Source organism: Muscardinus avellanarius (genome assembly GCF_963383645.1).
Source record: "Muscardinus avellanarius genome assembly, chromosome: 9".
In the NCBI taxonomy this organism is placed as follows: domain Eukaryota; kingdom Metazoa; phylum Chordata; class Mammalia; order Rodentia; family Gliridae; genus Muscardinus; species Muscardinus avellanarius.
The window spans coordinates 69,207,297-69,231,859 of record NC_137795.1 but is presented as its reverse complement, the minus strand read 5'-3'; the positions used below and the strand labels follow the sequence as shown (position 1 = coordinate 69,231,859).

Below are 24,563 nucleotides of genomic sequence, written 5' to 3'. Positions count from 1 at the left end.
TTATGGCTGGACAATCTCTGCAGGTACCAGATTCCCTGTTGTATCCAGCTGCATACATTTACATGTGCAAGCAGACACAGGGCATTCTGCATGATCCCTAAAAAAAAAAGCCAAATGACAGTTAAATATCCAGATTACACATATAAACATTATTTACATCTTATCAATTGATTTAACTATTATGAAAGTTTTTAAAATGGCATTTGACAAAGCACAGGAATTAAAACCCAGATATAAAGCATTAAAATCATAAAATTAGAAACAACTGCCAAACTAAATTTGGTAGAAAGTTAATGACAAAAAATAACTTTGCTGTCTGTATATAGCAAGATATCTCATTTACAGTTATGAAAGTGATAAGGATGTGCTCAGAGTTTAAAGTCAATGAGACAAGCTGCTCAGTGAATATTATAGTGATGAGTAGAATACAGGACCACTTGTACGATATGAAATCAAAGTATGGTCATGAGGGTCTTCACTGCATTACTACTACAAACCAAGCTTACTTAGAAAAATAACTCAGGTAGTAGCACTTAGTTGTAGTATATACTCTATTATTATACTTATAATTCAATTACATGATATATGATAGAATATATTCAATGTTACAAAAATCTGTTAACATATTCTCTGCCCAAATAAAGTTAATACTACTCATTTAACCCATATAAAATACTTCTTACAAAACTGGAATTTTATAGTTTAATATTACATAAAAATACCTAATGATAGAAATGCTACTATTTTTGTTAACTCAAGTGACAGTAAAAAAAGACAATTAATTAATCTTTAGCTATACATTAATAGTATTAGCCTGGATTATTTAAAGGGCCATCTGCTTTATGCCCAGTAACTCTAAGCTTATTAAAGAAGGAATATGTGGATTACCTGAACCAACTAAGCATATGTCCAGCATGCCCGCCATGCCTGCAATTGTGACACCATGTAAACCAGTTGTTAAACTGAGCTAGTTTTTTGTCCTTGCTCAAGTCCACTTTTTCATCTGATTTGGATCCTCCTATGGGAAAATAAATAATCTTCCTCAATTGTATCACAATTTAAAAATTTTCTTAATAGGTATTTCTTAAACTATGGTCAAAATATAAATTTTATAATATATTGAAAGAGCAATGCTGGCCAGGCGTACCCTATAACGCCTTGGTGGCGTACACCTATAACGTACTTGGGAGGCTAAGAAAGGAGGATCACAGGTTAGAAGCCAGCCTTGGCAACTTAGTGAGACTATGTTTCCAAATAAGAAATAAAATTGGGCTGGGGATATAACTTCCCTAGTACCATAAAAAAAATAGATAAAGTAAAAATAAATTCTGTATGTCATTTATATAAAATTCAAAACACAGGCAAAACTAAGCATTGATAAAATTATACATTATAACCAAGTGATTGATTAAACAAGCAATTCATAGTAGTTGCCTCTAAAGAGGAGGTACCAAAGTACTGGTGCAAAACACAACTTAATATGCAAGGTAATGGCTTCACTGATGTGTGATTTATCATAGCACATGAGATATATATGCCTGTCTATGTTATAATTCATAAAAATGTATAAATACATATGTATGTTTATACATGTACATCAATAACATATCTATATATAACTATATAACTTTTAGTGGTCTAAATTACTTATTCTATTAATTCTGGTTACCTCGATGTGTTTTATTCTTTTCTTTTTTTTTTTTTTTCAGTAATGGGGAGGGAACTCAGGAACATTCTACTTCCAAGCTACATCCCTAGCTCCATTCTTTATTCCTTATTTTGAAACAGGGTCTCATTGAGTTGCAAAGGGCCTCACTAAGTAGCTGAGGCTTGCTACAAACCTTGTTCCTCCTATCTCAGCCTCCCAAATGCTGGGATTACAAGCCTGCAACACCATGCCTGGCTCTGTTTTATTCTAAAACAACAAATTAAACTAAAATATTTTAAGATGCCATATAATTAGACACAAAAATAGAAAAATGAATAAAAAATTAGGTCTAATTAAGCAATGTAATCTTCTAAGACATGACTGCACAGATAACTATAATCAAAATGTCACTGGACCATTACTGCAACAACCTTGTAATCAATCATATTAGCAATTTTTCAGTGAAATAAATATTCACAAATAAACAAGATAAACAAAAATCTTACTAGTCATATGTTAATTCTGAACAAGTTTTTTGTCAAAAGAGATTATTTTGAAAAAAAACTTCTAAATAGATCTTTCTAAAATTTTTGTAATGATAGATAAGGGACTGTGGACCAGTACTATTTTCTAGAACATGACCTTATAGTAGTTATTCATGCTAACTATATATATGAAGTTCCAAGAGGCTCTTTGATTCATCTAAGTACATCAGCCTTATCTTAATGTATTTAATGTGATCAAATTACATAAAGAAATTGTTTCTGAATCAAATCTAGAAAAATGTTCTGAAGCAAATACAGAAAGAGATAATGTGAGTGATATTCATGGTCCAATATTTATAAATCTTCATAACAGAGTTTGGAATATCCTAAAATTTAATTTTCAAGTTATAGAAAATCATTGTTTCAAAAATAGAAAGGACTGAAAAGTTGATAGGTAATAAAAAGAAATAGCATTAGTATTTGAAGGCAAACAAAACTTGTAAGCCTTCTTATGTACCAGATATACCAAATATGACTATTTGTATATATTTCATTTCATAGATACATAATATCTTTATGCTATTTCAAATTAATATATTTTATTTGTTAGGATCAATGTCATATAAAATAAATATCCTTATTTAAAATCTAAGTCAAAACTAAAATATATATTTAGTATATTACATAATGCCTTCACTTGTTAAGAACACCTAGATTGAAAATAATCTCCAACCAATGAAACCAACATGTCTTTCATAGGTGATAATATAAAAAGACTACATACATAAATAAGTGGCAGAATTATAAAATATCAAAACCAGAAAGGATCTCTAGTCCAACATCTTTAAAAAGGGTTAATGTGAATGAAATGTCACAGGTAAAAGTCATAAAATTAGAACTAAAACAACACATTCTAACACCATATCCAGTGTGTGATAAATTTTTTTATATCAGTATGCCAAATATTCAAAATGTTTTTGATTAAAAATTTTCCATAGTATTTTCAAGTTACACAAATAGCTGGAAAATTCCCAGCCACTGGGTACATTATATTTAATTATGTACTAGTCTCAAGAAAATTTCCATGTGTACTATAAATAGAAAATAATATTTCTAACCAATAAAACACATATATATTTACTAAGTAACTACAAACACAGAAGCAACACCAAAACTCAAGGGACCTGGCTTCTCTATGAATCTCACAGGTAGGTTTTTTATTTGCTTTTGTGTTTTTGGAGTCTTAGGGACTGAACTCAGGGGCATTCTATCGCCTGAACTACTTTCTCAGCCCTTTTTATGTTTTATTTTTAGGCAGGGGTTTCCTAAATTGCCGAAGCTGACCTTGAAATTTTGATCCTCCTGCCTGAGCCTCCTGAGTCACTGAGGCATGTGTAACTGTGACCATAGGTAGGTTCTACAGATGAATTAAAGAGAAAATGTCACAGGCAACTTAAATAGATCCATCTCAAAGATAAAACAAAGGGGCTAGCAATGGAGCTCAGTCGTAGAGTGCTTGCTTAGCATGTATGAGGTCCAATATTCAATCCCTAGTGTCATAAAAAAGAGAAAAAGAAAAAAATGAATGAAAGGAAGAAATGTTAAAGTGCTATGGGAGTTTCAGAAGCTCCTTTGAAATATAAGGTATTTGTTAATAGATCTGGGCACATTGATTTCTGAGTATTAACTTTGAAGCAACTAGTATTAGTTGAAACAATGACAGGAGAATGGTGCAATTATAAGATTACTTCATATTTAAGCCTTTCTCACAAATTTTAAATTAATCAGCATTTATGAAATTACCTGAGGTATCATGTACAGACTTTACTTTTAATATATAGACTTTGTAAATTAGAGAGATAAAAAAGCTTTCAAATTAGTAAAATGTACTTTCTTAACAAGGTATAATATTAAGTGAACTTTATTTTCAATATTTTAACTCACAATTATGGAGGAACAATTTGAGCTCAGAAAAACTGTTCTACAGAATCACATCATACCTGGGCAGCTAGAAACAGGTGTTCCCATATTAATCAGGCAAAGTGCACATCGAGGAAGGGGTTTTCGACAGCCAGGACAACTTGTGACTTTAGATTTTGTTGGAGAGCCACTCACACCATACTGACTAAAACCTCTGCCCTGATGAGGCACAGATGAGCAGCTGTAGGAGATTGATTTGCCACAGAAATTACAACTCACAAACACCTACAAAACACATGAAAGGGAAATAAATGTAATGCAAATCGATGGAATAATAATGTTTAATACTAACAAGTTTTTTTTTGTTTGTTTGTTTGTTTTTTGCGGGTCTGGGGATGGAACCCAGGGGCATTCTACCTCCGAGCTACAGCCCCTGCCCTATTTTTTATTCTTTATTTTGAAACCGGGTCTCACTGAATTGCTGAAGGCCTAAGTAGCTGAGGCTGTCTGCGAACCACGATCCTCCAGTCTCAGCCTTCCAAATGTCTAATAAGTTATTTCAAAATAACTTTTAAGACTTTATTTTATATTGAAAAATAATTCATCTGTGCAGTTTGACTAGCTCTCACTTAAAGTCTACTTATATTATTTGGGTACTTCCTTTCTGTTACTTTTATTTAGTTATAGTTTTCCTAATACAATTGATATTAGTAGAAAATCAGGAATTTTAGACCCCAACATTTTAGAATTAACAAGGACACTAGGAATTCACACTGGGCCATTATAAAGTATCCAGTATGATTTATATACCAAAGTTTAGTGATATAATCTTCTGAACAGAATTTCCTTATAAAGAAAATAATCTGTTCCTAAGACAAAAAGGGAGTTAAGGATCCTAGAATGGCAACTTGTTAAAATTTTTGATAATAGCAATAGAAGTTGTTCATCTGCTTTTATAGTAAGCTCAGCTCTTAATCACGTATATGAAGTAGTAACATATAACATAATGCTATTTTACCAATATTGATTGTCTTAACATAAGCACACTTATTTCTCAATTTCCTAAAATAAGAAAATAGCACCATCCAGTGCTCACACTGAGGATAACCTAATATTTAACATCTGAACTAGGATACAGTGATCTACTATGCGTCTTATTCATGTTTCTAAACTAATGCTAAAAGAAAAATATTTACATATGTAATTAGATACATAAATACATGTATATACTATTAAATAAAAACACAAATCCTGCTCTATTGCATATAAATAGGACAGAAAACAATATAGAGTGGGTTTTCTATGAGTACATAATTTAGATTTTGAAGGGTTGACATATACAGAGGAATTTCAAATAACACTATGATTTAGGCTTTGATCCTCTGGGCTGGCAGTGGTTTGTTCTATCTTAGACTAAAGCTCAGGAAGAGCAACAACAAAATGACATCAATGAGAATTGAATATAAGAATAGCTGATAAGAGTTTATTAAATTGAACCTAACACTTTACCATTCAATTCTCTCTAAATCAATGCACTTACCTGAGCTAACGGCTTGGAACTGGGGTCTAACTTACTCCTGTGAATATCAAATTCAGCTCGTTTGTGCCAAAACCTCCAGGCATCTAATAAATTTCTATAATTCTCAATCCAGTACTGAACCCTTTCATCTTTGAGAACATCTAAAGGTGAACCCTAAAAAGAAAATGTGAATTATTTCAATTGTATAAAATGTTCTATCTTAAAGCAGAGGTTTCTGGGTGACATGTGAGTTATGTGTGTCACAGGAAAAACAGACCTCCTTCTTGACAAAAATTGGCTCCTAACAAGGATATAGATAATGAAATGGATGGATGTTCCATTAATTTACCTTAAGCTGGTCTTCACTCATGATATAAATATGTACTCTATACTTCACAGTTGGCCAGGGAAGTATAATTGTCTTCAGTTGAATTTAACGAGCCAGGATCAAACAAATCATCTGCCTGGTTGAATGTAGTAAGTAGTGATGCGAGTAATCTTTGTCAGAACTATTAAAACCTCTGGGCTCACAGATTCTGTTTATTAGATTATCTAAGTACATACCAAAATTGCTCAATCACATATATATACATACTTTGATCTTATTTATCTAATGATGTACTGTGAACTCAAATGCTGCTTCTGAACACCTACTAACTGAAGCTAAATCTACCTATTTTATTCTCTCCCTTGCATTCAAATAAACACATACTTATTACCTTAAAAATAATATAAAGAAAGGAAAAAAAAACACAAACATTTTCTTAGTTCTTTTGCCCATAGGCCATTGTGAAAAATAGTGTGTGTGTGTGTGTGTTTTTTAACTTAGAGTTCTTCTCATTAAGAACTTCAATGTCTTCCCAGTAAGTAAGTTAAATGTGGTTCAAAGTCAAGGAAAAAGGCAGTCAACAAAAATTAAACCTAAAACAGCTCATACTTAGAAGTTAGCAGACAAAGATTTTAGGTAGTGTGTTGAAAGAAATGTGTTCAAAGACTTGAAGGAAAATAGTTTTTTAAACAGTGAATAAACATGAAATCTGAGCTGAGAAATGTAAACTATAACCAAGTTGAGATTCTACAACTGAAAAGCACAGTAACTGAAATTAAAAATTTCCTGGAAAGTTTAGCAGTAGACAGGAGGTGGCAGAGGAGTCAACAGACAAATCAATAGAAATCATCCAATTTGAAAAACAGAGGCAAATGAAAAAAAGGAAAAAAAAAAAAAAACAACAACATGAGAGGAAAATGAACAGAACCATAGGCCCATGGATAAACAGAATGGTTTAATAGAGTCTTACCTAGAAGAAAATAAGAACAAGCTGGGGCAGTAAAAAATATTTATAAAAATAACATCCCCAGACTTCCCAAATCTGATGAAAAGTACTGACTTACAGATCCAAGAACCTTGGTCAACTACAAACAGGATAAGACAGAACCACAACAGGCACATCAGTGTCACAAGGCTGAAAAATCAAAGATAAGGAAAAAGACACCTAGGGAAACAACCATAAGCATAGCTGACTTTTTAGGAAGGCAGAATAATATGAACCACATCTTTAAAGTATTAAAGAAAAGACAAAAAAGCAGGGTGTGGTGGCACACTCTTGTAACCACAGATAGGAGAATTGCAGGTTTGCAGCCAGCCTCAGGTACTTAGCGAGGCCCTCTGAACTTAGTGAGATGCTGTTTCAAAATAAAGAATAAAGTACAGGGCTGGAAGCTGGGTGTGGTGGTGCACACTTGTAATCCCAGCATTCAGAAGGCTAAGACCAGAGGATCGTGGTTCGTGGACTGCCTCAGCTACTTAGCGAGGTCCTTCACAACTCAGTGAGACCCTGTTTCAAAATAATAAAAAGACTAAAATATAGGGCTGGGGTGTAGCTCAGAGGTATAATGATATGACACTGGGTTTCATCCCCCCAGTACTGCCAAAAAAAAAATAAATAAAAATAAAATAGGGCTGGAGGTGTAGGTAGAATGCTCTTGGGGAAAAAAAAAAGAAAAGACAAAGGCGAACTATACATTTTCAGTAAAAATTTAAAAGATGAGAGGATCTCTTACTTGCAATACAAGAAATGCTAGAGAGTGACCACAGGGAAACGATACCAGGTAAAACTTAGATCTACAGGAGAAATAAAGAATGCCAAAAAAGTGAATACAATACACATCTGTTATTTACTTTCCTCTCATGTTATTCATAAAAGGCAAATGACTATTCAAAGCAAAAAATTAATAACACCATAAGTTGGAGTTTATAATTTACATAGAATTAAAGTATTTGACTATAGGACAAAAGAGTAGATATGTAAATTGCACTGCTGGAACATATGTGAACGGTGAACTAAGAAGTAAAACTCAGTGTCAGACGTGAAGTAAGAATGGGAAGGAGGGAGGTGGAAAGAATGTTGTATCTGGTGTGAAATGTGTATGAGGGAGTGAAATGTTTAATGAGTTCAGGATACATATTGCTAGACCTAAAACAACTTTAAAAAAGATAATAAAAGGGTTATATAGCTAAAAAGCTAAAAAGACAGAGTATTCATTTAACCCAAAATAAGGCAAGAAAGTAAGAGGAACAAAAAGAAAAAGAGTAAACAAAATGAAAATAAATAGCAAGATGGGAGACTTAACTGTGACCACATAAATATAAAGGAAGAAAGATTCCAATTAAAAGGCAGCAATTATCAGACTATTTTAAAAACCTACCCCATTACATAGTCTACATTTTAAATATATTTTATAAATCTTTATAAGAAGTTACTACTAGGCCATTTGTACTCTGTAGCTTTATATCTAGTTTAAAGGATATAATTTCATTCCAATAAGAAAAAAAATGCTATAGTATACCCTTTCTTCCGTGGAAGTGGCTTGATACCTTAGGTAAGTTTACTTTGTGGTTTGTGGACCAGTATTTAGGCATGTTAGAGGGAGGGGTGAGCAGGCATTTTACTATGTTTACACTTTTATATTGAATAAAAGAAAGAGGCAGAAAGCAGGGAAATACTGATACCACAAAAGATTAGCTAAAGGACTGCAGAAAATTTCAGGGAAATCTTTACCATGTTTTCAACAAAAGTAAAGTAGAAGGCAACCTTTGTCAGGATTCTGATTTTAACTACTGGACAGTAAAAACTGAGAAAACAGTACATGAAGTGGTAACACTAATCACTATCATTGATAAGAAGAGAAAGTGAGAATTAAGAGAACTATGGTACAACCTGCTGTCTGCACTTCAATGAGATGGTAGTTCAGATCAAGGAAAGGAAGTCTTTTTTATAGAAAGTGTACTGTCAACAACTGGAGAAATTGAAGAGAAGCTTCTCTGTTCCATTTGAACTCTCATAAATTCTGATGCAGTCAAAACTGATACTTCTTGGAGTGAAAAGAAAAACTGGATTACCCATTGAGGAGACTTAGAGTGAGCAAGCTAAGATGTAAGTCCTCAGTGGACCAACAGACTAGGTCAAAGCTAAATGCTTCCTACAGATTCTAACCAAGCAGAAGAACATACTTATTTTCAATTGAGGAAATACAGAATGTGCAGATTGTGGTTTAGCATGATTTCTTAAGCTACTGTCAAAACGCACTAACCTGTAACATGCAGTAACTTGCTGTCTGGACATCTCCAGTTCTATCCACATAACTCTCCATTAAGTCCACTCCATCTTTTGTAAGGCCGGTAAGCAAAATGCCTTCCAAATTTCCAGCCTCTTTCATTTCATTGGTCAACTTTTCAATGTACCTATTTAACTGGAAAATTCAAAGTGATTTTTTTTAAAAGCAATATATTTCACTATATATTTTGTAGTTGAAAATCGCCACATTTTGAACAATTTTATTCCTAATGGAAAACATTTTAAAAGAAATGTCCTTGCCAAAATCACAGGTATGTGCTAAGAAGTCTACATCTATTCCAAATTTCATTGCAGTAACCACAATTGTTTAATTTTTTTTTTTTTCTTGCAGTACTGGGGATAGAACCTAGGGGCATTCTACCTCCAAGCTACACCCCAGTCCTATTTTTTATTCTTTATTTTGAAACAGGGCCTCACTGAGTTGCAAAGGGCCTCATTTAGTATTAGCTGAGGCTGTCTTCGAACTGGAATCCTTCAGTCTTAATCTCCCAAATGCTGGGGTTACAAGCATGTGCCACCATACCTGGCTCTGCTTAAAATATTTTTAAAGAAAAATACTTAATATGCTCTGATAATTATTCTATTAAAAACAATAGATGTTTACTCTTTTTTTTTTTTTTTTTTTTTTTGGTGGTACTGGGGTTCCTGGAAGCCCTTCTACCTCCGGGCTACACTCCCAGACCTATTTTTACATTTTTTAAAATATGGAAACAGGGTCTCCTAAGCCAGCGCGCGCGGCTGGCTTCGAACCTGCACGATCCTCCTGTCTCTGCCTCCCAAGCGCGGGGATTACAAGCATGCGCCACCACGCCCAGCTTAGATGTTTACTCTTTAAAGATAATCATACCTGTTTTATTCTATACAGTTCTTGTTTTCTATCATAGCAGAATGTAACTGAATCACAGAATCTGAGTTGTAAGGAAACTTCAAAATCATCAATAACAATATTTGCTTTGGATTATTCCATCTGTATCCTATCTCAAACTCCAGTCAAAATTCTTTAATATCCTCCCACATATCATCACATGAATATTACAGTATTTAGCACATTATGTTACTATTTATGTACATTTCTCCCTCAATATACTCATATCATCGGCAGTCAGTAACTGTTTACTGTATTGAAAATCAAGGAATAGCATCACTAAAAATTGAGTTTAACATTTTTATCTGTTATTTTTCTCCCAAAAGCAAAAATAAACTAAAACATTGCATTAACATTTTAAACAAGTAAATTTAGTTATGATAGACATGTTTATAATATCCCAACATAATTTTAACCTTAACTTTAGAAGATTTTATGTTACATACATGATTATATATAAAGATTAGTTTCTTAAATTCATTATGTGATAATAAACACTGATCACTTCAAATGTGGAATTAAGTACGTTCTCACCTGAGTATCACTAAGAAATTTACAAGCAAAGGCCACTCTGTCACGTACAGCAACTTTGTTTTCATACTGGAAAGAGAAAAGTCAAGGAATTAACTATTCTTGTTCTAAGTTTTATTTATTTATTTATTTTGCAGCACTGGAGATGGAACCCAGGGCCATTCTACCTTCAAGCTATACCTCAGCCTTATATTTTATTCTTTCCATATTTTAAATCTTTCCATGGCTAAATTAATCATCAAAGTCTAGGAAATCTGTGAACTGATATACTAGTACAAAATCTAAAAAGAATATCAATACATCTTTCAAAATACAAAATGGCAACTTTGAAAACTTTTAAGTAAGTAGACACACTTTTATATAAAAGTAATAAACTGCTATATAAGTGAATTTGTAGCAAAAATTTCAGAGGCATTATAACTGATAATTTTATGTATTTGACAATATTATAAAATATTATTTTGAAAAAGGTTTACTATGAATTTAGGAATGCACAATTTTGTGATTATTAAAAATGAATTGAGAGGTAGGAAAAAAGATCCATTTCAATTTAAACCATTCTAAGAAATAATTTTATTTCTTTGAACATAAGATCCTGTCAGTTGATACTTATCTTAGTGTGTTTTCTTAATTATAAAATATATATTTGTACTAAAAAGGGAACAAACTCTTAGACTCAGTTGCATATGTTGGAATTTTGATCTGAAAAGGGTTATAAATATTATCTGTTCCATTTTATAGCTGAGAAAATTAGATTCTAGAAAAGTTAACTGAATGGCTAAGGTAACTATTCAGGCCATTATCTGACTTCCCAATTCAGTACTTTTCACTACCTTTCATTAAACTTTCTTTTGTGGTACTGGGGATTGAACCCACCGACATTCTACCTCCAAGCTACACTCCCAGCCCTTTTTATTTTGAAATAGGGTCTCAATAGGTAATACAAGGTTTCACTAAGTTGCTGAGTCTGTCCTAGAACCTGTGATTTCCTGTCTCAGCCTACCAAGTATAGGCGTGTACCACTACAACCAGCTAATTTTCACTATCTTAATGCAACTTAACATTAAAAAAGTAACATTAGCCGGGTGTGGCGGCACACGCTTGTAATTCCTGTGCTTGGGAGGCGGAGACGGGAGGATCGCACAGGTTCGAAGCCAGCTGTGCTGGCTTAAGAGACCCTGTTTCCAAATAAAAGCATAAAAATAGGTTTAGGAGTGTAGCCCGGAGGTAGAAGGGCTTCCAGGAACCCCAGTACCAACAACAAAAACAAAAACAAAACAACAACAAAAAAGTAACATTAACTATAAATAAAGTATAATTAATATATTCTTGAAACAGCTTGAATACATATACTTCTTTCTCAGCTATCCTTTACCTAATAACCCAAATTTACATATCAGAAAGAAAGAGTATTTATTAAAGGTCATGTAATTTTTTTCTGTAATTTTTTTTATAGTACTGGGTTAGAACCCAGGGGCTTTTCTACTTCCAGGCTCTATTCCCAGACCTATTTTATACTTTATTTGGAAACAGGGTCTCACTAAGTTGCTGAGAACCTAAGTAGCTGAGGTTGGCTTCGAACCTGTGATCCTCCTATCTCAGCCTTCCAAGTGCTGGGATTACAAGCATGCGCCACCATGCCTGGCTTTAGGTCATGTAATTTAAAATACAGAAATTTAAATGATACAGTTCTCTAAATTTCAGTTCCCTTTTTCCCTAGTTTTCATCATTCTCTTCACTTCCTAAAAGTATAATTTTATTTCTTCAAGATGCAACATTTAAAGTCTTCTGCTTAACAAAAGTAGTAATAACAGTTAAAAATAAACATTCTTAAGATGTTAATTTTAAGTTAAAGTTCAACAGTAATTAATTACAAATAAGAGGAAAATATATAAACTGTAGGCACTGCCAAAATGAATGCCAGCATTTATTTAAAATTTCAGTAAAATAGTCCAATGAAATACATTGTTTTTATATATCAGGGAATGGCATCTAAAATCAATTACCCAAGCAATGTATACTTTATAAGAAATGCTATAGGCTGGACATGGTGGCTCACGCTTGTAATCTCAGCATTCAGAAGGTGGAGACTGGAAGATAGCGGTTTGCAGAAGGACAGCCTCAGCTACTTAGTAAGGCCCCTTGCAACTCAGTGAGACCCTGTTTCAAAAAGAAGAAGAAAAAATTAGGGCTAGGGTGTCACCATCCAGAGGCAGAATGCCCTTGGGTTCTATCCCCAGTATGAAAAAAAAAAGAAAAAAAAGAAAAGAAATAACAAATAACAAATACACCAATAAGTTTCAATGTTTAACGTTCTTCTCATTGTTAGAAATAATCCCAACAATGTAAAATAAGTCATGGTACTAATGCAAAACTTAAAATCTGACAACTTAAAATGATAAGCAAATATCACTTCATTTTCCCCTCACTTTGTGATTAAAGAAGTAATTTGGGTGGTAAAGAAGTAATGTGGGTGATTTGGTCACAGGTAGCTAAAGCAGGAGAAAAAAAATAAGAACAGAAAGACCAAATTATGAGAAAAGTGAACTAGTCCACTCTAAGTGGTATGATTATATAATTCATCTTCCAATGCCTGAAAATAAAAATATTAACTCAGATAAGATGTATAGCCACCCTGGCCCCAACAGGTTGATCATGAATTGTTTTACTTGCAAACCAAAAATTCCCCATGAGCACATACACACAAAGTTCATTTAAATAGCAAATATGTTTTTTTTTTTATGTCTGTATAGTTGCAAATTTCTAGAGCTCAATTCTTAAGCTAAAGGATGAGATCTTTATTCCTTCAGTATCTGTAATTATATTAATAAAAGTATAAAAATCAAATCCAGTTTGATATGTTAATTATAGTTTAGGAATAATACTCAAGAAGAGATGCTCAAAAAAGTTTAAGATGATTTATTTTAAAATATATAATATAAGCCTGGTTTGGTGGTGCACACTTGTAATCCCATAATTTGGGAAGCTGAGACAGGAGGATTGCAGTTTGCGCATAGCCTCAGCTACTTAGTGGGTCCTTTGCAACTTAGTCCTTTGCAACCTGTTTCAAAATAAAAAAATAAAATATAGGGCTGGGGGTGTAGCTTGGAAATAGAATGCACCTGGGTTCCATCCCCAGTACTGCAAAAAAAAAAAAAAATATATATATATATTGCACCAAAATATTGTATTTTATGCAACTGACATTAGAAAATGTTAATAGTTAAATTAAACTGCCAATCGTAGTATAAAGGAGGATCTTGGGAAAGAAATTTGCTTACCAAAACTCCATCATAAGACCCTGTTTCACTTGTTAGAAATGCAAACATGACACAGAGATATGGATTGTTTAGCTGTAATCGTAGAGTGCTGCACATTTCTCTCCAAAGGGAGTTCTTCTCATCCGTGTAACCTGATAAGGCCATTGCTACCACATTGAGATTCAGATCTCCTGCATATAAAAAACAGCCAGCTAATCAAAGTGATCAAAAGCTTATTATCCCCTTTTTCCACATTTCTTAGACCATAAACAAATAGATAACCAGAGAGTGACTTATTGGCCCAGAAAAATGAGCCAACTAGAAGTAGTGTTTTGATTTAGATTGTAAAATTAGGCATAAACTACAAGCAAACCGATTCCACTCTTATAAAACCCATACACAGCCGGGCGTGGTGGCGCACGCTTGTAATCCCCAAGCTTGGGAGGCGAAGACAGGAAGATTACACAGGTTCAAAGCCAGCCTTGCTGGCTTAAGAGACCCTGTTTCCAAACAAAAATATAAAATAGGTCTGGGAGTGTAGCCTGGAGGTAGAAGGGTTTCCAGGAACCCCAGTAGCACCACAAACAACAACAACAACAACAAAAATACCCATACACATATTTGTAAATCCTATGTAAGGCAAGCACACATTTTAATTTTCAAGATCTCATTCTCAATCAGTCTCCTATGCAGCATATTTATCAGTAGCTAAATGAAAAAATGTAAAACTGTTCTACCAGAATCACTGCCAACTTTATCAACAAATTCATTTATGTTGAGCTATTTCAAAACATTAAAGTAAAGATTACCACATTTCAGGAAGTATTTTTTTTTTTTTTTTTTTTGGTGGTGGTGGAACTGGGGTTCCTGGAAACCCTCCTACCTCTGGGCTACACTCCCAGACCTATTTTGACTTTTTTTTTTTTTTTTAAATTTGGAAACAGGGTCTCTTAAACCAGCGAGGCTGGCTTCGAACCTGCACGATCCTCCTGTTTCAGCCTCCCAAGCGCAGGGATTAGAAGCTTGTGCCACCACACCTGGCATCAGGAAGTAATTCTTAAAAAATTCTATTTTGCCGGATGTGGTGGCGCACGCTTGTAATCCCAGCATTCGGGAGGCTGAGACCTGGAGGATTGCAGTTTGTGGACAGCCTCAGCTACTTCGAGTGAGGCCCTCTGCAACTCAGTGAGACCCGGTTTCAAAATTAAGAATAAAAAATAGGGCAGGGGGTGTAGCTTGGAGGTCAAATGCCCCTGGGTTCCATCCCCAGACCTGCACATAAATAAATAAATAAATAAAATACTTCTATTTTCCTGTTCTTGAATACATAATTCCCATACTTATGTGTGTATCAGTATCAGCTACAAAGTACAGAAAACCAGTGTTTCCGCATTCTTGCAGTATACTTTTAACTTTTCTAGGACAAAAGGAACTATGAGAGTTGCCACATGGATACTATTGCAAAAAAACATCTGTTACCAAGTTTTTTTTTAAGTACTGGGGATTGAACTCAGGGGCATTCTACCACTGAGCTAAAAGCTCCAGACCTATTTTATTTTTATTTTGAAGCAGGATCTCCCTAAATTGCTGAGATGGGCTTTAAACCTGTGATCCTCCTGTTTCTGCCTCCCAACTACAAGGGCTTCAGGGATGCACCACCATGCCTGGCTGTTACCGTATTTTTAAAAAATGTGTTCTTTGCAGTTATCTGGCTGTTAGGAAATTGCTAATCTGGACTTTGACCCTATGGTTGATCAGCTTCTAACATAAGTTTAACTTCAAGAGAAAACTAAGCTCTCCTTTAAAGTTTCCTCTTAAATATTTTCTATGTTAATTATAGTTTTTTCTTACTCCGTTTCTTGATTCTTATTCTTTTTCCCAGCATTACCCAATTTATGTTCTTAATAGCCTTATTCCTTATTTTCATAAACATCGCTCCCAAGTTACTCTGTGCTTACTTCCTCTGCCCACTCTATTAAAGTCTTAAAATAAATATATAAATAAAAATAGCAAAGAAGCATTTTTGGGATCTTAGTAGAGAAATTTATTTCTACATAGAAAGAAATGTTTGGCTCAAGTCTTCATTCCTTAATCAAGTTATTAAGATCACTTGAATGATACTTTTTTTTGGTGGTACTGGGGTTCCCAGAAACCCTTCTACCTCTGGGATACACTGCCAGACCTATTTTATATATATATATATATATATATATATATATATATTTTTTTTTTTTATTTTGGCAACAGGGTCTCTAAAGCCAGAGGGGCTGGCTTTGAACCTGCGCGATCCTCCTGTCTCCGCCTCCCAAGCACAGGGATTATGAGTGCTCCACCATGCCCAGCTGAATGATACTTTTTTACTATTGTTTGACAGACATTTAAATCTACGACCAAAATTTCCAGATACAACATAAAAGTATGCTTTCAGGTTGTGGCAAAATTATGAAAAAAAAAATGGTGTGTGTGTGTGTGTGTGTGTGTGTGTGTGTGTGTGGTGTTGGGGGCTGAAGCCAGGTCTTGGGTATGCTGTGCAAGCACCATATGACTGAACTGCCACCCCTCTACACACTCCCAGAAATAAAGTTCTAGAATATAAATATCAGTACTACATCATCACAAATCATCTATTGTACTTTCAAATGAAGAAAGAAAAAATGACTATCTGGGAAAAATATTAACTTTTCAATTTCTTGACTGCAAGTAAATATACTACAGTTAACTTAATTTCTTAATGGCACAAATGAATTATAATGGTTTCAAAATAGACTTGCAAGTAAGAACTCATTATTCTCAATACTCAAATAATTTGCTAGGTGTACTAAAAATCAATAGTAATAGCTTAGGCATTTTTCAAGGGAAATATTCCTGATAAGAAAAAAACCCTGAGCCACGTATGGTGGTGCAATCTACAATCCTAGTGCTTGGGAAGCTGAGGCAGGAGGATTGCAGATTCGAAGCAAGTATGTGGTATCTTAGTAAGACCCGGTTTTTTAAAATAAAAATAAAAAAAGGTCTTGGAGTGTAACTCATTGTAGAATGCCTTCAGTTAAATCTCCAATACCCCAAAACAAAACAAAACAGAAAGAACCCTGAATGTTTAAATTAACATTTGTTTTTCTAAGGATCCTCTGGCAAAATACCAGAATGAAAAATTTATCACATTTATATTCTTTTAAAAAATATGTGGAACTCATGGTTCAATCTATCAGACTCAAAAAGAAGCATTTTTGCAGGTCGAAGTAGGTTTTTCATAAGAATCTATACTGGTCTAAATAAAAATGTCATTTAGAATTTCTTAACAGTCAACCAATAACTAACCAAAAATAGTATACACTAAAATATACTCAAATGTGTGCCATAAAAATGCTTGTAAATTAAAGACCTAATTAAAAAAATTTTTTGGACCTATTTTAAAAGAGAAAATGAATGTTACTTTGTATTATTAAAATGACATTTACGCCAGGCGTGGTGGCGCACACTTGTAATCCCCACACTTGGGAGGCTGAGACAGGAAGATCGCACAGGTTCGAAGCCGGCTTCAGCTGGCTTAAGAGACCCTGTTTCCAAATAAAATATAAAATAGGTCTGGGAGTGTAGCTCGGAGATAGAAGAACCCTGGGTTCCATCCCCAGTACCACCAAGAAAATAAAAAAATAAATAAAATGACATTTACGATATATTTCTTCACAAAACTAAATCATGGCACAAATAAATGGGAAGGGATAATATTTACTGTTTTATAGTACTGTACTGGTTTCTGTTTCAACAAAAATTACATAAAATATTAACTAAGTATTTGAGAACTACCAGCATCCCTTCTTTAAGGATTCTATGAACTTCTAATTCTTAAGACATTACCTAATCAATACCTTTTTCTGAAGATGCTCCTTCATTCAGAATCTGGATTGCCCGCCGAATATCCAAGTTGAACAATGCCACAGCGGCGGCTCTCTCCCATTCTCCTTCTTGTACAAGGGAGTTCAAAAATGGTCCCACATCTACATCTGTTCCTTTTTTAATCCATCCACAAAGCTGTAATGCTAAAATTCTTTCTTCATTTAAATTCTGAATATCAGTTTGCTTATCTAATCCACTCCAATTATGTCTGCTGCTTTCTACCATTCCTAAAAAATAAAACATTTTTATGTTGATTTATTATTTTGAGGTATATTTAAGAAAAGTCAGTTTTACAGAAAAATATTTCAACATATTTAGAATATTCAACTTCTCAGTCACAATTTTACGACAGCATAATATAAAACATGCAAAAATAAAACATTTTGCATGTTCTCAGATAAAACAATTAATTGAGTTACCAAAGAGCTATTGGAATGAATACTCAAATGGTCTAAGCCCAGTCACTGCTTCAAGAAAAACTGGCCCTCTAATCTAAAATTGATACATTACTACCTAACTGTCCTTGAACTGTTTTCTACACATGGCACTTCCCCATATTTTAATTATTTACTTTCAGTCTGATCTCTTCTTCACTAGAACACAAGTTCCAAGAGGGAAGTCTATTTTATTTGCAAGATGTCCCCAAAGCCTGAGATCCAGAAGCAGCTCTGGCTCTTTCTCCCTTGTCCTCTTCTACGTATGCTTCTTTCAGGAGAAAGGAGGGATGAACAACCTTTGTTGGCCAAACATTATGTGGTACATGGAAAAAAAAGATCAAAGGCTTCAAAGTATTTGCAAAGTTTAAGTATAAAAATACAATAGAAATGACGCGACAGTGTTTTTCCCACCTTACTAAATCTGGAAACTTCATATTCTTTTCCCTTTTTCATAACAAAGTCTTACTAATTTTGTAGCATTACTTATACCTCAGGCAAGGCAGTTAATTCTAATGGTAGGGTAATTTCACTTAGGACAATATTTAGTGCCAAATAAAGGCAAAATAAAGATAAAACTTACCATCAAAATTGGCACTATTAAATTATATTATTTTAACAAAAAAAAAACCCTTTCACAATAAACTGAATTAGACAACATAAATTGTCCACATTACAAACTTCTTTTTACTGTGGTACTGGGGATTTAATCCAGGAACATTCTGCCTTTGGAGCTAGACCCCGAGCCCTATTTGATTTTTTAATTTTGAAACAGAGTCTCATTAAGCTGTGGAGGGCCTCACCAAGTTGCTGAGGCTGGCTGCAAACCTGTGATCCTCTTGTCGCCGTCTCCCAAGTACTGGGATTACAGGCATGTGCCACCATGCCTGGCACAAACATATTTTATTATTATTGTAGTAATTTACATTATACATTTACATAACTACATATAATACATTTCTAAATAAATAAACAGAAAAGAGATTATTGGAATTTTCAATTCAGCTTGTTGGTTGTAGGAAGAACTGTAAGTAGGGCTCCATGATTCATTCCCCCTGAGAAACACAACCTTGTATAATTCTCTTATCCAGTGCAAGTGGAATCTGTGACTTGCTTCTAAACAAAAGGGTGAAAGAACTTTGTAGATGGAATTAAGATCCTTATTTAATTGACTTCAATGGGCATCAAGTCAAATGAATCAATGGGAAATTATCACCTCTAGGCCTGACTTATTCTGGTATGCCCTTTAAAAGGATTTAAAAATAGGAGAAAGAATAGGTCTTGAAAAAATAAAAGCTTCTGTGTTGGTGGGGTCTGTGGGAAGGCTAGGTGGCAAGAACTGCAAGCAATCTCTAGGAGGAAAGGGCAGTCCCTGGCCATCAGCCAGCAAGGAAATGGGTACCTTAGTTCTACAGTCCCAAGCAACTCTCAGCCTCTGGTTACTGAACCCTACACATTCGGTGTATCACATCCTTTCCCCTTTCCCTCTGGTTAAAATGAAGATGTGCACCCTCCTATCCAAAGCCACATCTGTATTCTAGATCCCATGCCTTCCCCTTCCTAGTGACTTTGCTTTATCCCCTTCTCTATGTACTGTCAACATCTTATGATAGCTGAATTCTGCCAACGACCATGTGAATTTGGAAGAGCACCCTGACCTCTAAAAAGGAATACAGCTTGCCCAATGCCTTCATTTTAGCCTTGTGAGACCCTGAGCAGAGGACCCAGCTAAGGTATGCCTAGACTCTTGACCCTTCTTGACATGAAGGGAGATAATGCATATTATATAAAACTAATACCCTGTTGATTCTAGCAATGATCAGTCTGATCAAGACATCAAAAGGAAAAATTAGTAAAAAAAAAATTTAAAAATCAGTTGTAATTTGCAAATTAAATTATATATATGTACATACATATTTTAAATCATAGTCTAAATACTTGGAGAGAGTAGAATTTAACAAAGGTTTTAACTCTCCACAGTACCTAATTCATACTTTTAAAATAACTTGTGTTATTAATCACCTTGATGTTAGTTTGTGACAAGTCTAAAGTATTATCCATATTAGTATGTATCTTAAACTATATCTAACTGCTTTATGACAAAGTTTCAAAATGAGCTATTTGTAAATTCAAAAGCTAGTGGAATAATTATGCTAGAAATTATAATTTAATGTAGTGCTGAGGACTGAACTCAGGGCTTTGAACATGCTAAGCAGGCACTCTGCCACTGATCTACATCCCCAGTCAAAAATACTTTTTAGGAGGTGCTGGAGATTGAGCCCAGGACCCCATGCATGTTAAGTCCATGCTCTACAAGTGAGCTAGCTCCCCCACTAGCCCCCAAATTACTTAAACTCAAATTACTTAAACTATTGGAACCTGTTACCAATTCAGGCCAATGGGTTAAAAGGAAACTTTAAAAAGTTTTCTAACTTTAAAAGGATCTCCTACAAAAGAGGAATCATGCTGGGTGTGGTGGTGCACGCTTGTAATCCCAGCATTCAGGAGGCTGAGACCAGAGGATCGTGGTTTGTGAACAGCCTCAGCTACTTAGTGAGGCCCTCTGCAACTCAGTGAGACCTGGTTTCAAAATAAAGAATAAAAAAAATAGGGCAGGGGGTGTATCTCGGAGGTCAAATGCCCCTGGGTTCCATCCACAAACCCGCAAAAAAAAAAAAAAAAAGGAAGCATGCACTTCCATTTGCAACATTGAGGAAAATCAGCCTAAAGCAAAAATCACTCTTAGCTTATAAAAATAAAATTTTAAGACCTATAATGAGAAAACTTTGAGTGATTAATGATAAAGTTAATAAAACACTTATTTAAAAAATTAAAACATTTATTCTGAATGACATATTTACATCGGTTATATATGACGTAGCCATTACATTTCCGGTACAACAAGCTGTGAATGTATTATAAGGTGCTCATTAACATATTTCTATAAATGTTGAATTTAAAGCTGACAATATTTAATTAATAGCAAAAATTTAAAGCAGGTGAGTGAAAAGCAAAAACTTATTTTTCAAATGATTCCTTAAGATTTAATAATTTAATTTCTTAGTTTTTATCATGGATTAGAGCTCAATATTTATGAATACAAACAGTTCATTGCTAGGAGGTAAAAGTATCTCCTGTAAGTCTAATGCATGGATATTATACTCCATATTTGGGCTGTTTAGCAACATTTTATAGTTTGATAACTATGCTGCAGATAGTAAGGTAGTAAGAAAGAAATATGATGTTGCTGGGCATGGTGGCACATGCCTATAATCTCACTATTTGGGAAGGTGAGACTGGAGGATTACAGGATCGAAGACAATCTCAGAAACTTAGCAAGACTCAGCACCCTGGTGAGACCTTGTTTCAAAAATAAAAAATAAAAAGGACTGGAGGTATAGCTAGGAGGCAAAATGCCCTTGGGTACAATCCCCAGTACAAAAAATAAAGTTATTGTGGGTTTTTAATACATCATGATTTTTAATATCTGAATCTGAGATTCATTCTCCTATATATAATAGAATCAATGTTTTATTGATATTTGTAAAAGAAACAAGTTTACTTAATTATTAAAAAACAGATTCAAAAAATTTATTTCAAATCAGGGATCAGGTTCTATAAAATTTCTAGATACTGTTTCATTTATATATAATAACAAAACAGTAAAATAATCCACTGCCTATAAGAACATTTTAATGTTAAGACAAACAACAAAAACAAAACAAAACAAAAAAACACTTAGCCAGTCATGGTGGCCCATGCTGGCAATCCCTGTATTTAGGAAGCTGAGACAGGAGAATTGCAGGTTTGAGGCCAGCCTCAGCAAGTAGTGAGACTCTTATCAACCTAGTGACATTGTTTCTACATAAGAAATAAAATCAGGCTGGGGGTGGCACACATCTGTAGTCCCAGTACTTGGGAGGCTGAGACAGAAGGTTCACAGGTTTAAAGCTAGTTTTAGCAACCTAATTAGATCCCATTTCAAACAACAACAACAACAACAACAACAACAAAAGCTGGGAGTGTAACTTGGGGGGGGGATGCCCTTGAGTTCAATGCCTATTCCTAAAAACATTTTTTGTTATATTTATCTTATTGTTAGTTTACCAATTTAAATCCTACATTAATTTGTCCATTAATTAATTCATTCACTTATTCATTTAGGACTTTAGAGTATAGTTTCTTCAGGTTAAGCCATACTTCATGTTATATTACAGTCCTTTGTATTTGGACACCAAAATCTCTTCAATTAGAGATGTTTCATCTAGTTTCTAAAACTCAAAATACTGTAAAAAGAAATCCAAACTGACAATCAGCATCTGATAAATCACCTTGAATAAGACCTCTCAAAGTGGGTGTTCAAATAAAGAACACTGAATAATATATTAGGATTTAAGAAAATCCATGTCTCTAAAGAATCAAAATCCCCTTCAATAAGGATTTTGGCATAAATAAAACTGTGCATTTAACATTCAGTTCACTAAAATATCTAATCTGAAAATCAAAAAAAGGAAAAGGGACATTTATGTATACAGTCCTGAAGTAACAATATAATGTCAATCACATGATGGGGACAAAATAAACAGAGAAATGTTATATTCAAGAAAAAAAATTCTTACCTAAAGATGATTTTACTATTGATTTAATTCCTGCATAAACCAGTGATCCTTTGTTGCCTGGAGATTTCTGATCCATGTCCTCTGTATATTGTTTCATAAGTATTTAAATGCATAGGAAATAGTAGTGAAGATGTATAATAACATTTCAAAATTAAATTTGATTAGGGCCAATTCTTAACAGACATCCATACAAGTAAGCATAGTCTATTATATGCTTTTCTTCTTCCTAAACAATCTACAAAGCAGTATTTCAAGTTCAAGAGTTTTGAACAATTTCAATTTTACTTCATAAATTTAATATTATGTAGCTTATATCTATATACAAAACATCCAGCATGGTCTGACCTTTCTACAACTTCTAGAACAGTTCTACCTGATTTACCTCACAATGTAAAGGATATAGTGCAGAGTATACCAGAGTGACTTGAGCTGCGGATCTTCATTTCCAGCTAAAATGTGGTTTCTCCACACCTGCTCTGTATCAAGTCCATACCTTGATAAAGCCCTAAGGCGCATTTTTGTTGCTATATCTTTTTCTAAAGAATTATCACTTTCTTCTTCTGCACACTCATACAAATGACGACCACAAGCCCACATTAAAGATGTAATTGGGCTCCAGGCAAGAGATATCCTTTCAAAAACAGTGAAGTCAGACATTGTCCGGTTGGGGGTTACAACTATCATTCGATTTTGACTTGTTGGATGCCATGCAAAGGAAGCGATGTAATTGTCACAAGGTTGCACACTTCTTTCAATTATTGTGGGTTCAGTTTCATCCCCAATGGGAGTAGGTGTATGCTGCATATCATACAACCTAATAATATTACTATCCCTTGTTAAAGTGGCAAGCAGACCAGTCCTAGTTGGACACCATGCTACTTTTGTTAAAGGTTTTGGTTGCTCAGTCAAAGTCAAAACTGGCTTCTCAAATTTTCTTAGATCCCATATTGCAACCTGACCTTCATAGAAGGAAGCAACACGATCATGGAAGTATGGGTCTACTGTTACCCCCTGGACAGCTTTTGTATTTACAAACATCTTTTGGCTTGTATTCCGAAGATCAAATATGGCTAGGTTACGATGCATACCAGCAAGGAGAAGTTTTTGGTCTCGTGGAAGCCAACAAAGAGAGAGACAAGCATCATTCTGTCCTAATTCATAAAGTGGTTTTGTTACTAATAACGTTGTTTCAGTTTCACCAGCTGAAAGTCTCACTTTTTCCATGGGAACGATATCAGGAGTATATTTGCTGCAGATATCCCATATTAACACTGAAAAGTCAGCTCTGTGTTTATCTAGACCAGCAGCAAGCCAGTTACTATCCAAAGGATTCCACGCAAGGGTATTACACTGTCGTGCATGCTTTGGAACAAATTCTTTTCCTATCAAATCTCTGAACTTTGAGTTATGATCTTGACCAAGACTTGTAAGCACAACTCGGCCATTTGCTTGTCCAACTGCTAGGAGACACTCAGGATCATGATTGAGGTACCATGCAACACATTTCATATAGGGTGTATCGGAATTTATTGATAGTAACGTAGCTGCCGAGTCTTCAGATAAACGTAAGGATCCAGCTTTGAGTTCTGAATTCACAGTAGATTCCACATGATAAAGGCTCAGTTCTGAGTCACATACAACAAATCTATCAACCTGGTGTGGTGCCCACAGAATATCGGGTTTGGTACCGCTCATGTTTATTGATGTGTTAAGTGTCCAGTCAGGTCCATTCACTGAAAGTGTATAAAAA

The 24,563-nt window shown here is 34.3% G+C and overlaps 1 protein-coding gene across 2 annotated transcripts; it reads right to left on the bottom strand.

Moving 5' to 3' along the window:
* On the bottom strand, positions 1 to 24,508 carry MIOS (meiosis regulator for oocyte development; the record flags this gene model as incomplete). 2 transcript variants are annotated; one of them, XM_080701435.1, is made up of 10 exons in its annotated part: positions 1 to 97; positions 889 to 1,018; positions 4,134 to 4,338; positions 5,594 to 5,746; positions 9,164 to 9,322; positions 10,607 to 10,672; positions 13,885 to 14,054; positions 17,733 to 17,987; positions 22,814 to 22,910; positions 23,213 to 24,508. In XM_080701435.1, the coding sequence occupies 10 exons, from the start codon at positions 24,506 to 24,508 to the stop codon at positions 1 to 3; spliced, it is 2,628 nt and encodes an 875-aa protein (XP_080557561.1). The 2 variants fall into 2 exon arrangements, with proteins under 2 accessions (XP_080557561.1, XP_080557562.1); XM_080701436.1 differs by lacking the exons at positions 5,594 to 5,746; positions 9,164 to 9,322.
* Between the last annotated feature and the right edge of the window lie 55 nt (positions 24,509 to 24,563).